Source organism: Quercus suber, unplaced genomic scaffold, assembly GCF_002906115.3.
Source record: "Quercus suber isolate HL8 unplaced genomic scaffold, Cork oak 2.0 scaffold_749, whole genome shotgun sequence".
Taxonomy (NCBI): Eukaryota; Viridiplantae; Streptophyta; class Magnoliopsida; order Fagales; family Fagaceae; genus Quercus; species Quercus suber.
This window is the reverse complement of record NW_027070185.1, coordinates 239,066-256,918: the sequence shown is the minus strand read 5'-3', so window position 1 is coordinate 256,918 and position 17,853 is coordinate 239,066. Positions and strand designations below refer to the sequence as shown.

Below are 17,853 nucleotides of genomic sequence, written 5' to 3'. Positions count from 1 at the left end.
GGAATTTACTCTTTGTTTTGGTTTAAATCATTCTAATTTCCAAATGTGTCATTCACCATATAGCATATATTCCAAATGTAAATTGTAATTCAATTTCCAATTCTCCAACAAACCAATGGAGTCATTTTCGTACTGAAAGCTGTTTCAGTTTGGCTAACTCTCTCTTTCTCGGTTTTTCAAACCTCTCAAATGATATTTGGCACCCCAAGAAATAGACTTACAGCTAGCATGTTTTAAAAACCCTTCAAACTGATATCTATTACTGATAGTCGTTACTTTACAGCTAGCATGTTTTGACTTTTGAAATCAAATGAATTGAAATTTAAGCCCCACGTGATGTCCGATAGATTGGTTCTTATTTCTAATAAATATAATATTAATTTGATTATTATTATTTTTTAATAAATGTATCTACTACTTTTTAGAACATTTTTAGCAAATTTATTTTAATAAATTTATCAAATTTTTGTACTGTTTGAAAATAAACAGTAATTTTTACTTTTATCTACTCACTTTTTCAAGTACACTTTCTAACAGATTCTCTATTTCATTTAAATATTATTTCTTCATTCATTACTTATTCTTTTTTAACAACTAGACATTTTCTAATATTTTTTTATTCAATACTTAATTATTATAATAGAAAAAAAGTATTTGAAGAATGAATAGTAGCCTATTAGACTTGATGAGCCACTGTTCATTGGCCAAAAAATAATCTAAGTATACCAAATCAGTTGGAGCATGAACAGTGCACATATTTTCCAAATTTTAGCCAGCAAACTTGGGTACAGCATTTGTTAGAAATGCTTTTATTGGACTTGGATTACAATTACAAGTTAAGAATTGAGTCATTGAAAATATGGTTATATAACTTATATTTATGAGATTTAATAAATAAAACTTAAATTAATGAATATATATTTATTTATAACGGTAATTTCGAAACGGTACACTAATATTGACCAGTAATGAAATATTTCGCTTTAAATGCCAAACTGAAACAGCTTTCAGTACGNAAACGAAAATCATCATCAAAATTTTACTAAAAAATTATCAGCAATCACCAATAATTATAAGCTTTTTAACTATTACTATATAATAACTAAACCATGACTCCGTGATCATACATACGAGGCCAAAACACTAGACATGAAAGTAACAAATAATTGTTTTTATATGGGTAGATGAACATTGGTGACCAGAACTGGCCAGATTCGATATCTTAATTGATATTTTTCATTTGATTATGGGGATTTTGAAGAAAAGAGTTCGGTCCAATACCAGAAGGACCTGAATTCTATGAAAAATAAAACATGGGGATTGCGTTAGATGTTGGCAAGTCATAGTATCAGTTTTATGGTTGGAATGCGGGTCCAATTTCTATATTCATATGTAAACAGAAAGAATATTGTGACCAACCTATTTTTTCTAACGACTGTCCTAAAATATATGTTAACAAATAACAAGTTCTCAAAAAATAATTATAACATATAATAAATAATTTATATATATAACACACACAAACACTTGACAATAATTCATTGGTTTAATTGCATAATTTATTGTGATTATCTATACTTTTTTTTATGTGAGTGTATAATTTAACTTTAAAAAAAAAAAAAAAAAAGAAAATATGAAGACATTATTTAATGGAGCATGTGCTTTTTAGGTACTCCTCAATAAGGCACACACAGTTTTTTTTTTTTTTTTTTTAGAAATTAATGCATAATAAAAATGATGATTAGTCAAAATAAAATTATAAATGTGATGTTGTTCCAATTATTATTTATCACTTAACAAGTTATGAAAATAGTATCATTTCTTTCTAATTAAATAGTATTTTTTTAGTTTCGTTTTTCATGGGATGAAAGTAATTAGTTTTACAAAGTTGAGGGCCCATACCGGGTCATTTCGGCCATACCGGAGGAAATATCGGATTTCGGCCAGTAAATGCATATCGGACTGATTTTGGCTTCTGCTACCTCAACTTCATCTTCATCTTCTTCTCCTCTCTGTCTCTCTCTCTGTCCGTCTAACTCTCTCTTTCTCGGTTTTTCAAACCTCTCAAATGATATTTGGCACGCCCAAGAAATAGACTTACAGCTAGCATGTTTTAAAAACCCTTCAAACTGATATCTATTACTGATAGTCGTTACTTTACAGCTAGCATGTTTTGACTTTTGATATCAAATGAATTGAAATTTAAGCCCCACGTGATGTCCGATAGATTGGTTCTTATTTCTAATAAATATAATATTAATTTGATTATTATTATTTTTTAATAAATGTATCTACTACTTTTTAGAACATTTTTAGCAAATTTATTTTAATAAATTTATCAAATTTTTGTACTGTTTGAAAATAAACAGTAATTTTTACTTTTATCTACTCACTTTTTCAAGTACACTTTCTAACAGATTCTCTATTTCATTTAAATATTATTTCTTCATTCATTACTTATTCTTTTTTAACAACTAGACATTTTCTAATATTTTTTTATTCAATACTTAATTATTATAATAGAAAAAAAGTATTTGAAGAATGAATAGTAGCCTATTAGACTTGATGAGCCACTGTTCATTGGCAAAAAAATAATCTAAGTATACCAAATCAGTTGGAGCATGAACAGTGCACATATTTTCCAAATTTTAGCCAGCAAACTTGGGTACAGCATTTGTTAGAAATGCTTTTATTGGACTTGGATTACAATTACAAGTTAAGAATTGAGTCATTGAAAATATGGTTATATAACTTATATTTATGAGATTTAATAAATAAAACTTAAATTAATGAATATATATTTATTTATAACGGTAATTTCGAAACGGTACACTAATATTGACCAGTAATGAAATATTTCGCTTAAATGCCAAACTGAAACAGCTTTCAGTACGAAAATGAACCTTTTTTTTTTTTTTTTTCCATTTTTCAGAGGCTAGTAGAGCTGTTGTAGGACAGTAGAAATGGAAGTGCAACGGGACACTAGTTTACTGTGCCTTTACTTGTAATTTTTTGCGAAAAGCCTATTTGGTATTTGCTTATTTAGTTAGTTAAAGTTCATTAAAGTAGGCTTATATTTAGAAAAAAGTGGAATTATTAAAGCCTATTTTTTCAAGCTCAAATATTATTAAATTCATTTATTTTTTCACATTGCATCTGGCTCAAGCCCCTTTAAAATTATGGAAAATCTTGAAGAAATATGGCTTGGAGAGTAAAAAATGCTCTATTTTTTAGCTTATCTATAAGTTAATTAATAGAGAGGTTTTGCAATGTGAGCTTGTAGTGCTGGCAAAACCATAAACATATGAACAAGTTCGTATGCAAGCCATAAACCTAGGTAAATATGCTTTGAAAATCCGCTATATTTGTCTCATGTCACGGCCTAATTACATTTACCTATAATTTTTTTTTTTTTAAATGCTAAGACTTGCCACTCATGACTTGCCGCTCATGGTGGAGTAAAAATGATATGTCTACTACAACTTCACTACTCATGAAATGATATGTTTACTACAACTTTACTACTCATGACTTGCCATGTAAGCAAGTTGGGGCAAAAATTGTGATGGCATCACTAAAAAAACTTGTTTGCCATAATTCATTCTAATTAGCGTAAAATTCCTTTGATTTAGCAATTTTATTAGGAATCTGTCATCTTAGACTGGTTTAACTAGCCAAATCACTTGAAATTATTTCAAACCAAATTGTTGCAATGTCACATTAAATCCACAGCTCAAGATTGCCATCACCTCAAAGATGTTGCTACCAAAAGCCATCTCTACTACCTAGCTAAAGACAAACTATAGATGTTCCTTTAAACCTCTATAAAGCCATGACTAAGAAAATACATAAAAAAATATTTACCTACCTTTGACTAGCTAATTTCATTTATGCTATCTTGCTCAAAATCAGTTCCTTCTTATAAAGCAACATATTTAAGAGAAGATTTCCTTTGTGCGTTGTAGAACAAGTATAATCTTCTCTCTCTCTCTCTCTCCTTCACCACGTCCCTCTAAAATTCCTAACCATTCGATTCATTAGTTTAATTTACTTTCCTTTTCAAGTTCATTTTGTACCTGTTTTAATCATCAATTGTAAACAATAGTACTCTGTGTGAGCCCTTCAAGCACACCACTAGCTTTTAGTTTTACCACTCACAAGTGCAAAAGCGAGCAGTGGTCTCGACTCACTTTCTAAACCTGAGGTCCAAAGTTTTGAGTCCATTCACACACAACACGTGGAACAAAAGAGGCCTCAAAATTTTAGAAAGTTATACCTAAAAAAAAAAAAAAAAACCTTGTGTCAAACATATATCTAATCTAACGTCCCCAGTACAGCCACGTCGTGAAAATATATGAAGGCCTATGCTATTATATATCATAAACGCCCTATAATAAGCTTCATACATAATTTTGTCAAGTAGTCATCCCACGTCCTTTTTCCTTTGGTTTATTGTTCCTTACGTAATACACTCATAATTAGTTCTCTTTCTGCACAGTCTCAATACTCTCTATCTAGTACATGCAAGTATGCAACATAGGCATTGTTCATTGCAGAAGCTTCAAGTAAAAGAAATTGCAGCTAGTGGGGTGAAACATTGGAATCCCTTTTCCTCTGAAAAACGAGAGAGAGAGAGAGAGAGAATTGTGTTTTAAGGGATTATGTAGGGTAGTTTTTTTTTCCTCACTTTTTTTACTTTTGGGGTGTCTGATTTTAGAGTAAGTAAAGATGAGTTTGGTGGGATTGAATGATTAGAGCGTTAATGATGATCACTTTTGGTTGTGTTCTTATTCCCATGACTTTTGTGTTGAAGAATCTTTGAGAGCACTATATCCGAGGCATCCATACGTTTTTTAGTCACACATGCAAACGACAGCACCTAAAAGATGGTTGTGCACTTGTATTCGTAAAACATAAAATTGAAAAAAAAAAAAACACTGTAAAGTATAAACCAATAACCTATATGTGTGGAGAGAGATAGAGAGGAGCTAATATTAAAAGAAAATAGAAGGAATAAATAAATTTACAATTTGACATATTCAATTTGTAATAGAATCACCTATGGAGTAGGCTGTAGAGTGAGATATAGTTTATATATAAAGAACTCCTAAATTTTGGTCAGATCTCCTTTAAAGTTTCAAGCCGTGAATTAGGTTGAATAAAAAATGTAATCGCTCTCATTATTGAACATAAGGTAATATATATAGTTCATTTAAAGTATGTAGCAAATTGAGTAGAACTCCTAACATATAGCAAGCTTTCCAACCCTTGCTTTGGGCTTCTAAAAAAAAAAAAAAAAAAAAAACCTTGTGTCAAACATATATCTAATCTAACGTCCCCAGTACAGCCACGTCGTGAAAAATATATGGAGGCCTATGCCATTATATATTATAAACGCCCTATAATAAGCTTCATACATAATTTTGTCAAGTAGTCATCCCACGTCCTTTTTCCTTTGGTTTATTGTTCCTTACGTAATACACTCATAATTAGTTCTCTTTCTGCACAGTCTCCATACTCTCTATCTAGTACATGCAAGTATGCAACATAGGCATTGTTCATTGCAGAAGCTTCAAGTAAAAGAAATTGCAGCTAGTGGGGTGAAACATTGGAATCCCTTTTCCTCTGAAAAACGAGAGAGAGAGAGAGAATTGTGTTTTAAGGGACTATGTAGGGTAGTTTTTTTTTTCCTCACTTTTTTTACTTTTGGGGTGTCTGATTTTAGAGTAAGTAAAGATGAGTTTGGTGGGATTGAATGATTAGAGCGTTAATGATGATCACTTTTGGTTTTGTGTTCTTATTCCCATGACTTTTGTGTTGAAGAATCTTTGAGAGCACTATGTGCGAGGCATCCATACGTTTTTTAGTCACACATGCAAACGACAGCACCTAAAAGATGGTTGTACACTTGTATTCGTAAAACATAAAATTGAAAAAAAAAAAACACTATAAAGTATAAACCTAATAACCTATATGTGTGGAGAGAGATAAGAGGAGCTAATATTAAAAGAAAAGAGAAGGAATAAATAAATTTACAATTTGACATATTCAATTTGTAATAGAATCACCTATGGAGTAGGCTGTAGAGTGAGATATAGTTTATATATAAAGAACTCCTAAATTTTGGTCAGATCTCCTTTAAAGTTTCAAGCCGTGAATTAGATTGAATAAAAAATGTAATCGCTCTCATTATTGAACATAAGGTAATATATATAGTTCATTTAAAGTATGTAGCAAATTGAGTAGAACTCCTAACATATAGCAAGCTTTCCAACCCTTGCTTTGGGCTTCTACGATGATCAACTTCTTGCTAAAAACAATGTGTTCATTTTCACATATAAAAGGGTTCGAAAAATGAATGATAGATAGAGGTGGTCCAAAAGTACCATGACAAGCAGAAGCAGCCATACTCATACATGCAGGTGAGATATTGTATTTCACCTTTATTGTTTTGTTCTAAAAATACATTTGATTGTTCTGCCTATAAATCTACAGCCAGTGCCCAACTTAAATATACATTTAAACCAAGAGAAAATAGGTGATGCAATTATGTGAACTGGAGCTAAAATTAAAAGAAAAGAGAAGGTATAATAAAATTACAATTTGTCATATATAGAAGCACCTATATGGAGTAGGCTGTAGAGTGATATATACAAAGTACTCCTAACATGACAAGCTTTCCAACCATTGCTTTGGGCTTCCAAGATGATCAACTTCTTATTAAAAACAATTAATGAGTTTATTTTCATCCATAAAATCGTCTAAATCGCCTTTGTATAGTCAGTTCGAAAAATGAAAGAATAGTGGGTCCAAAACTACAATAACAAGCAGTGATGCATGCGGGTGAGAGATTGTATTTGTACTTCACTTTTACTAATTGTCATCATATTCTAAAAATAAATATGATTGTTATGCCTATAAATTAACATGTCAGTGCCCAACCTATATACATTTAATTAAACCAACAGAAAATAGGTGATGCAGTTAATGTGAAATTGAACTGATTTATCAACTTTAATATATACTTAATATGAATAATTGTCATCATATTCTAAAAATAAATATGATTGTTATGCCTATAAATTAACATGTCAGTGCCCAACCTATATACATTTAATTAAACCAACAGAAAATAGGTGATGCAGTTAATGTGAAATTGAACTGATTTATCAACTTTAATATATACTTAATATGACTGTTATGCCTATAAATTAACATGTCAGTGCCCAACCTATATACATTTAACTAAACCAACAGAAAATTGGTGATGCAGTTAATGTGAAATTGAACTGATTTATTAACTTTAATATATACTTTTTTTATGATCACTCTAATATATACTTTGCACAACTAATGAAGTAACCTAAGAATATAATATAAGTTAGGCTAACTGGTCCTATTGCTGAAACCTTAGTGTACTTTTTCTGGGAGTGTTTGATAAGGCTGAAGTGAAAACCTTTACTTTGTCAAAATGTCAAAAAGCAAACGGGGAATGTTTGGCGTATGACTTACTGATAGAATTAGAACCCCACGAGATAGGCAACAATTACAAACCCCACCGCTTTTTTGCTCCACCATGTGGCCCAAATCATAACAGAGATAACGACAAACAAAGTTTAAGGCCACCGACACACATGTCCTGCTAATTTCAAGTATTGTATTAGTATTGCGTTTTCTTTTGGTAAAGAAATTGAGTTCCCTGTTGTACTCGGGAAAAAAATAATGTAGAAGTGGTGTTATTGGGTACAGATTGTGTTGAAGTTAAAAGACAACAAAAATAACAGAATCTGTGCATGTACACTAAAGTAAACGGTGGTTTACCTACTTGTTTTCCTTTTAGATAAACAAGCATTTGTCTTTTGTCATTTGTCAATTTCACCATGAGAGGACTAAATTCCAAATTTTTGCGAAGTTTTGCTTTGCTGATTTAAAGTTGTTATATATTCATCATAATCTTTAAGTTGATAAATGCGTTTTTTCCGTTGTCAAAGTAATTCATGTTCATGTTTTTTTTTATTAGCTATATACCGAAAATTACTTAAAATAATGATTTTTTTTTTTAAAATAAAAAATTGCTTCAAAAAGTGAGAGAGTATTTGCTCTAGCAGACCTTTGAAATGACCTACTCAGACGTTAGGAAAGTTTTGTCCAAATTGGAGTATTTCTTGATCTGTTTTCATTTGAGCTTTGTTTTTGTTGTTCATACGTAAGTGAGTGTAAATATTTCTAGTTGTTCTTCAATTGTTTAATTCCATTAAATTATGTTTCAAAATTTTTTTTCCCTTACATTATAGAAGAAATGGTTTGAAAAGAAATTGTGGTACACTAGCAGATGAATTTGGGGGAAAAAATCAAGGCCGAATTAGTAATGATGATTATTTTGGTCGTTTAACTTAAACCAAATGTTTGATGTAATGCAAATTTAAATGTGTCTATTAGAGAAAAATTTTAGTTCATATAGGAGGGTTAATTAGTAACGAAATATATTTTGAGAACCCTTTCATATTCACACCCCATTTGATTCAATGGAAAACTGTGTGAAAATAATTTTTGCTTTTTTTAGTGTTTAGTAGCATTATAAAAAATAAGTTAAATAAAAATTATTTGTAGACAACATAAAAAGTATAATTTATTATATAAAGATAATTTTTCACTAATTTTTTTTTGAAAAATAACTCTATCTCACAATAAAATAAAATAAAATGAAGTTAGGATATTGTTTTTAAATCTATTTAAGGTTGTCACAAAACATAAAAATAAAAAAATGAAAAGAATTGTGGTAATAAGTAGACACATAGAGTCGAGAGAATCCTCGAAATTTTTAGGGTATATTTGATCCGTGTACTTAAGTAATAATTTTTAATTTTTTTAAAAAAAATGTGTAAGTAAAAAATAATATAAATATATATAAAATATTATTTAAAAATTAAAAATATATGTTTGAACACGTATCAAACGGACTTTTATTTTGTGAAAGGATGTATTGAATTGACTCAGTTTCTTTGGGATTTAGATACTCTTATCAGTGTCTATTGGGATTGAAAGGGAACAGAATCATATAAGCCATTTTGTGTGACTGTGGGGAAATATTAAAAACATCAGACCCCACATCACCTTTTTGTACCGTTGAAGGCACGTGATTTGCACGACACACAAGACATTCCGTGTTAGTGAGTCAATGTGTGTGAGTGTGAGTACTATTCTTCTACATCTACAAAAGCATACGTGCCTACCACGACTTAGATCTGATGTTGATTTTGGTTGATTTGTGTGGGTTTTGGTTGCTGATGATGGTGGTGATGGTGGCTGGGCGGTGATGATGGTGGCTGTGGGTCTGTGAGAGAGAGGGGCAGTGAGGGAGTAATAATAAAAAATTGTAAAATAGAGAATATTTTATTGAATAAACGTGGAAAATAGATAAACTGATGTGGGTGTATTGTAAAAGTGATCGGGTAAAATAGAAAAAGTAGGCTTTTTCATGTAAAATAGGCATAGAATTTACAAGAGCTGATATGAATGCTCTTACTAAATATTTTGATGTAATAAATTATTTTTTTCTTATTTCTGAAATATATTTTACCTTTTCGGAGTCAAGAAAATAGAAAAGAGTAATGCTATATATTCAATTGTCAAAATTTTACTAGAAAAGAGTAATGCTATATATTCAATTTTCAAAATTTTACTAATTTTTATATAAACCCACTAATTATATATATATATATATATTTTTTTTATACTTATTATTAACAACTGATTATTTTAACCTCTGTTTACCTAGTTCAAGAGTTATTGAAAATGTAATTATTTGATTCTATCTCTTTTGGCCTTATGCTTAGGAGAAAGCAAAATTAATAAATGTTTTCTATTGTAAAATCTAGTTTGAGAAACCTAAAAATTAGATTGAGAGATCATTGATAACATAATTACATATGACCCGAGGATGTGTTTCAATAACAATAATAACAACAAAAACTTAGTTTTAAAATTTTGAAATTCTTAATAAATTCTCAATAAACTAATCAAAATCAGATGCATCTTTCTCGTTTTATATTTTATCTACCTAAAGTCATACTTTATGTTCTCTCTTTTTAGTTAACATTTTTTAATACTGATTTTGCTTGTATTTAATATTTTTAGGCATATATACACATAATATTAGTTGTCTTTTCTCCTAAAAACAATTTTTAATTACACAATTTTATCCTATGTCTTATATTTCTACTTCAATTTCCTTAAAAAAATGAAAACCGTATAAAAATTCTTTCAAGTTTGGACTTCTTCAAACACCTCTGCTCTTGGCCAGATTTAATTTATAACTGTTTCTCCCCCATGTGATCCTATGAATAACATTTTCTCACCCAATAAAATTGGTATTTGGAAAATATGGAAGTGAAAGTTGTGAATAATCAGGAACCCCACATAAAATAGGGCATTGTTTATAATTTGTAGGCAGTGAATGCATATACACACCGCCCAAAAGTCACATTTTTGTGTATTTTTGCTGTATGTGTAATATATTTTTTCCAATAAAATAAGTCATAGGAAAATGTTAAAAGCTTAAAAAGATTATTATATTGTAATAAAAATTATCTAAAACCACGTAAAATGTACTACAACTGTGACAAACTGTGTAGTAGAGAAAAAACAATAGGTTAATAAAAATATGTCAAATTATCCTTCATATAAAATAGTTATCATCATTTTATGTGACTGACTATATAACTCATGGTTTTTAATCGGGAGGGGAATCTCATGACGTTATCATGAGACTTGTTTGTACAGACGCTAATTAATTAATTAATTAATTAAAGTGTTGAAGTTTCACTTTTCAGTGTAGTTACAGCCAGTCACGGTCCCTACAATATTTACCTTGTAAAAGTGGCTTCCATCTCAGAACTTAGAAAAGTAATACCATAATTCTACGTATTTGCATATTCTAGATTTCCAAAAAGCTCCGCCCCACAGCACCAGTAATCATTGAAAGCGAGAGTACAAAGCAAGCAATCAAAGAAATGGAAGTGGGTAGGAGAAGAAGTGTGGTGCCCGGGTCCGTGTGGGAAAGCAGAATGAAGATAGATGAAGTGAAAGGTGGGATTAAGGTGTTCAATGGAGAAGAGAGCCCTGCTGATGAAGAAAGTGGGGCCTCTACTCCTACTGCTAGTAATGGGGCAATTACAAAGCCAAAGAGAAGTCCAAATGGTGGTGTTGTAGCAAGTAGTGGAAAGAGGAAGACTTGGAAATCAGAGAGCAGCTTTGAGGGGTTTGATAAAAGCCCAATTCAGGTTAGTAAAAGAAAGTCTGAGGAACTCAGTGTTTCTGCTGAGGGAATGAAGAAGAGCCCAGTACAGAGTGTTAGGAAGTTGAGATCTGAGTCAAGCAAGGAGCTTGGTGAGAAGAGCCCAATTTCGACGAGGAAGCCAAGATCTGAGCAATCACTAGTCAAGGGGGTTAAAGTTGGTGAATCTGGTGAGGGAACTGAGAAAAAGTCTGGGCCTTTGAGGAAGGTGAAATCAGAATTGGTTAGTGGTAATGGAAGTGAGACTTGTTCAAGCTCAAGTGAGTTGAGGAAGGTAAAGTCGGAGGTGAGTGAAGTTGTGGAGGAGTCAGGGAAGGGAGTTGATGAAGGGTCTGTTGCAGAAACTGAGAAAAGCCCAGTTGATGAAACTGTAGAGGCTGAGGCTGAGGCTGAGGCTGAGGCTGAAGCTGAAGCTGGATCTGATGAAACTTGCAAGGAGTTTGGTGTTTGTGAAGAAAAGGTTATAACAGATAGGAGTGTGGTGAATTATGCTCCAATTCCAAAAGTGGAGGTGGTGAACAATGAAGAGGAGGAGGATGATGGTCTTGATGTTGTTAATGGAGAAGATGAAGATGGTGATGTTGATGATGCTGATGAGGAAGAATTGGTTGAGGAAATTGAAATTGATGTTAAGAAAATTAATGTTCCAGAAGAACCTAAGAAGATTGTCAGTGTCAATGAAGAGAAAAAGCTTCATCAAGTTAATAGACAGCCTATAATCAGTGTGAAACAGACTCCTCCAGAACCAAAGAAGATTGTCAGTGTCAATGAAGAGAAAAAGCTTCATCAAGTTAATAGACAACCTGCGGTCGGTGTGAAACAGTCTCCTCCACTTGAGAAACATTGTACTACGTACCAAAGTCTATCAAAACCTATTTCAAGGAACCAGAATTACTCAAAACCTACTCCAAGATACCAGAATCTCTCAAAACCAACTCCAAGAAACCAAAATGTCTCAAAACCCACTTCAAGTAAGTGTCTTTAATTTATCTGCATTTAATCGATCACACTGAATTTTGTTTATTTTTGACGGGTTTTATACTTTTATGATCTAGGTTCATATGAATTTCAAACTTTTCCAGAATCCCATAGCAAATTACAAAGTTTTGGTAAGTTTGATTTTTAGAATTAAGTACAATGGTAAATATTCTCTAGTAAAAATCTTTCAATTTTGGCATTCAATTTGTCTATGTTAAAACTTTTCAGTGGATTTGGTAATGTGGAAAGAAGTCCCAAGATCAGCACTTGTAGTGCTAATTGGATCATTTATGATACTCTCATCTTCCTATACAAAAGATGTTAATCTCAGGTTAGAAAATACACAACAAAGAAAATTGATTTTTAGTCTGAATTATATGTATCCTCTGTGTTTGCTATAAAATCCTCTGGTTCAGAGCAGAGCCCAGAACTAAAACCTGTCTATTTATTGTATCTTCAGCTTTGTATCAGTGATTTCCTATCTGGGTCTTGTTTATCTTGCTGCCATTTTCATCTATAGATCCCTCATCTTCAGGTATTCCCTCAAAACTTTTCTCAATTAACTGACAAAGATGTTACCAATTTGGTCTATTTCTGACTCTCTTTTTATTTTTCTGAATGAATGGAATTTAGGGGAGCTATGGATATAAATGATTCAAACTATGTGCTAGGGGAAGAAGAAGCAATATGGTTACTAAGATTGGTTCTTCCGTACGTGAATGAGTTGCTGTTAAAACTCAGAGCCCTTTTTTCTGGAGATCCTTCTACTACAATGAAGGTAATATTCTTTTTTTTTTTTTTACTTTTTTTTTCTTTGGTCATTAATGAAGCTATAAAAAAAAAAAATTTATTTTTTTCTCTTTCTTTGTGTGAATATGAAGAAGTTGACTAATTGTGGAATTGCTTATGATAATGGCAGCTGGCTGTACTGCTCTTTGTTTTGGCAAGGTGTGGCAGCTGCATAACCATTTGGACTGTGGTTAAATTGGGTAGGTTCCTTCTTTTTCTTTTTTACTTTTTTGTGGTTTCATAATTGGTTAAAGTGACTTTTTTTTTGCCTTTTTGAGAAAGCTGTTAAAGTGAATAGACATGACTTGTGAGTAGGGTTAATGTATTTCATTAATACATATATTAATTATCTATTTTAACAAAAAATTTATGAAAAAAAAATTGATAAATTTTCATTCTTCATGAAATTTTTTTTAAAATGGTTTTACTCATGTATTAGTAAAACCCATTTTTAAAAAGTTATAAGAAATTTTGATATCGACTAAATTTAATATTGAAATAAAATGGATAGTACAATTTTTGTTTTTAGTTGGGGAGATTTTAGTTTATTTTTACAAAGATTGTGCTGAAAATAAATTACAGTGTCCGTAAAATCAAAAAAAAAAAAAAAAAAAAAAAAAAAAAAGGAGTGTCGGCATATAATTGTGTTTGCACTTTCTAGTTTTTACTGACGCACTGCTCTGTTCACTGCCTCAGGTTTTTTGGGAGTTTTTACAGTACCAAAACTCTGCTCATTGTACTCTGCACAGTTAACTGCAATTGGTAAATTCCTCAATTTATTAGCCCTTTTATCAAATTCTGTTCCAAATGTCTGATCCATACTCATCAAGCTATATTTTCTACCTTTTATTGTGATTATAATCTGGTCAATACCCAATTTTTCTCTACAAGTGTGAATGTAAACAATATACATCACGTCACATGGATGAGCAAACAACTTTGTATGGGCTTGACTATGATGCAGGACGCAATGACCCATAACTCATAAGACTAAAACCTTGGGAATAAGTCAATTTACACATAAATTTCGTGACTGGTTAGGATTGATATGCAATAAAAATAATTTTAAAGATGATCATAATGAAAATAATGTTACATTAATCACAATCTACTATCTTAATCAATTGTGAAATTTATTATATTTGTGGCATTATTATTTCAATTTTACTATGTCTCCATCGTTTTTCAAAACACCACGTTCCTTGATGTTTATTGAATCTTTGTTTAATGGTTTGTGCAAAAACTATAGTTTTCACGGATCCTTTGTGGAATTTGAATATGTAAGGTGATGTGTTTGTTTTGTAAAATTAGTCAGTTCATTTTGTGTTCTGAAAATTAGTTTTACTCTTTTGCTATAACAACTAATTAGTAAGGAAAGTGGATACTTTGTGTTTTGCATTGAGAAACCTATTCGTGGGCATAATCTCTTTAGTCTTTTTGCCATTTAATTAGGAGCATAAATATAATGAGGAAAATTGTTATTTCTAATCATTTCTTGTACTTTTATCACAAATGAACTTTTATTGTAAATGGATTCAATTCCTGTTCATGTTAAATTAATTGACTTTCAAGAATTGGTTTCCCACAGAGAGAAATTAACAAAGTTCCTAATATTGAATTGCAGCAAGATTTTGGCTAGGGCGTTTCCATGACATCTGGGACTCCTGCTCTCACAAGAAAGCTGTGGCTGCTGCTGCTGTTTTTCTCATTTTGAACCTCTCATCAGCTGTTGCACGCATTTGGGAAGGTGAGAACACCTTCATAATTGTCAGTAATTTAGGATTTTCATGGCTGGTAGCTAAGTTCTGACATTGGTTGCTACATTTTGTTGAACAACTGTGTTGCAGTGTTCATGTTGTATGTGGCTTTCCGATGCTATCAGCAATCTTCAATTACAGATGAATGGGTGGAAGATGAAGCAGGAAGTGAAGAAAAATGACAAGGACCATGATCAATTGGATAGAGAAGTACATAAGGGTCACATTTTGGCCAAATCATTAAGCGGTTTACAGAAAAAGAGAAGAAAAAAAATGATAAAAAAAAAAGAAAAGGAAAACATATATTGTTGTTATATTTTTACTATTCCTCTACTTGTGATTGAGTTTCTAGGAAATTTTATCCAAATAACAATGTAAAAATTAGTAAATAAAAGAAGTGGTTTTCAGAAACATGTGCTGCTAGTATGCTAGCCCATACATATTCCAAGGGAAAAAAAAATGATAATTACAAAAGAAGACATCTTAAATGAAGTATACATGCTTTTTAAGGTAGCTCTCAAACATATTTCAAGAAAAAAAAAAAGCGATAATTGCAAAAGAAAGTAACCTATGCCGCAGAACAGATTGAGTTAGGGGGAAAAAAAATGAAAAAAAAGGAGAAAATGAAAGCAACTTATGATGGAGATATTTCTAGCAAAACAAAGACCTCTTAGAATTGACTATACCATCTTAGCATTTTAAAACAAAGTCCTCTGAGCTCCTAGCCATAATATTTGTCTATAAATAGGAGAACCATAAAAAACAAAGGGCATCATTTATTCCTACTAAAACTTTTCCGCTCTGGCTTCCTATCCAGCTACCATTCCTATTGAAACGCTGCCAAATTTCTGTTTCACCATCACTTTAAATCAATCTAAATACCATGAAATTCTTAAGAGAAAAGCCCTTAATTTCAACCTAAAAAACCAATCTTTATCCATAAAATTCACCAAAATCATTACATTCTACAACCCACATCAAACACCTAGTTCATCGAGGTACATTTTTCATCAAGTAGCATTCCAACATTGAGTATAGGCAAATCAGAATCCCTCCATGAAAGTCGTGAGGAAGGCTCAGGAGTCAACGATTTAGGAGGTGAACTGTTAGTGAATTGCCTCAAATTTCAATTGACTTGGAAAGTTAATTAGGTTTCCTAGTTGAAAAATGAAAAATTAATTTGGTTTTCCTTGTTATAAAAGGAAAGACTATTCCTTGGTGTGAAAAGAAGTCTATTCCTTATTAAAGAGGTAATGTATTCTTAGTCCAAAAACGAATAGACTCCTTGTTAAAGAGGTAATGTATTCCTAATCCAAGAAGGAATAGCAAAATATTCTTATAAATAAACAATGCTATAAAGAATTTGAGGGATTTGGTTTTGGCTTTGGCTTTGGCCCAGGGGTCCTTCCTATGGGGAGAGGGAAAATAGAGAGAGAAAAGAGATTTTCGCTTGGGAGGAACGCAAGAGGAATGAGAGAGTAAGGCATTGCCACCTTCAAGAAGATAGTCAAGGAGGAGAGAGTAAATGATTGCTGCCTTCGAGAAGATAGCCAAGGAGGAGAGAGTAAAGTGTTGTTACCTTTGAAAGAGATAATTAATGTGTGTGTGAGAGCAAAGAAAAATAAGAGAGATTTTTCTTTAATCGTGAGCCATACACAAGAATTATTGTAATTGATTTGATAGTAGTGAAATTATTTGGAGTTTGTCCTGTAGTTTTTTCTCTTTAAGAGAAAGGGTTTTCCACGTAAATATTTGTGTTGATTACTAATATTTGTGATAATATTATTTGAGACTTAACAAGTGGTAACAGAGCCAAGTTAGAGTGGAAGCGATAGCCGAAGAAGAAGGTAAGACTTCAAGAATTGAGAAGTTTGATAGAACAAACTTCGGCTATTGAAGGATGCAAATTGAAGATTATCCCTATGGGAAGAAGTTGCATTTGCCTCTTTTGGGAATGAAGCCTGATACTATGAAGGATGAAGAATGAAACCTTCTTGATAAACAGGTATTGGGAGTTATTTGATTAATTCTATCAAGATCAGTTGTGCACAATGTTGTGAAAGAAAAGACCAATAATTGTATTAGAGCTTGGTTGATTTAGTGGATAACTCTTGGTGTGAATTAAGATGGAAGAGAAAGGATTGCTTTGATTAAGGTGGAGCTATTCCAAGAGGAAAAGAAGACTACTTGATTAAGGTAGGAGCTATCTCAAGAGGAAAGAAGATAGCTGAGGACAATTGATGGAATTTGAGTCAATGTGGAGATTGTTGGGAAATTGCCTCAAATTCCAATTAACTTGGAAAGTCAATTAGGTTTTCTAGTTGAAGAAGGAAAAATTAATTTGGGTTTCCTTGTTATAGAAGGAAAGACTATTCCTTGGTGTGAAATGAAGTCTATTACTTATTAAAGAGGTAATGTATTCTTAGTATTCTTAGTCCAAGAGGAAATAGACTCCTTGTTAAAGAGGTAATGTATCCATAGACCAAGAGAGAATAGCAAAAGAATCTTATAAATAGAACATAGAAACGCCAACTCAAAACATAGAAACCGAGTCTTTGAAACTTAATTTATAAGCCCTAAATCGAGTCTTTTAAAATCGAGATGTTAGTAAAAAAATATAATTTTGAAACAGTGCCTACTAACTATATAGTTGGGTAATTGGAGTTAATTGCCAATTTTGGCCCAAGAAGGAGAGAGCAAAGTGTTACTGCCTTTGAAAGAGATAATTAATGTGTGTGTGAGAGCAAAGAAATATAAGAGAGATTTTTTTTAGCCATAAGACGTACACAAAAATTATATTAATTGATTTGATAATAGTGAAATTATTCCGAGTTTGTCCCGTGATTTTTTCTCTTTAAAAGAAAGAGTTTTCTATGTAAATATTTGTGTTCTTGTGTGTAATTGCTATTTTGGATTGTTAGTATTTGTGATAATATTATTTGGGACCCAACATGAACATGGAGATAATCAAATATTTTGTTTATTAGAGTGACAAAATGATGAAGAATTACCTTAATACTCATGAGAGGAGTC

The 17,853-nt window shown here is 31.5% G+C and overlaps 1 protein-coding gene across 1 annotated transcript; it reads left to right on the top strand.

Moving 5' to 3' along the window:
• The first annotated feature begins 10,866 nt into the window (after positions 1 to 10,866).
• Positions 10,867 to 15,233, top strand: LOC112026950 (reticulon-like protein B21). The gene is made up of 9 exons (XM_024059618.2): positions 10,867 to 12,267; positions 12,352 to 12,405; positions 12,503 to 12,605; positions 12,735 to 12,809; positions 12,908 to 13,052; positions 13,194 to 13,263; positions 13,760 to 13,825; positions 14,688 to 14,810; positions 14,911 to 15,233. The coding sequence occupies exons 1-9, from the start codon at positions 11,013 to 11,015 to the stop codon at positions 15,000 to 15,002; spliced, it is 1,983 nt and encodes a 660-aa protein (XP_023915386.1). The 5' UTR covers positions 10,867 to 11,012; the 3' UTR covers positions 15,003 to 15,233.
• The last annotated feature ends 2,620 nt before the right edge of the window (positions 15,234 to 17,853 follow it).

Bases quoted from the DNA above. Each gene is read 5' to 3' on its own strand.
- LOC112026950 (XM_024059618.2), top strand. From the start codon at position 11,013: ATGGAAGTGGGTAGGAGAAGAAGTGTGGTGCCCGGGTCCGTGTGGGAA. The intron at 12,268-12,351 runs GTAAGTGTCTTT...TTTATGATCTAG, and splicing joins TGTCTCAAAACCCACTTCAA to GTTCATATGAATTTCAAACT. The intron at 13,053-13,193 runs GTAATATTCTTT...TGATAATGGCAG, and splicing joins ATCCTTCTACTACAATGAAG to CTGGCTGTACTGCTCTTTGT.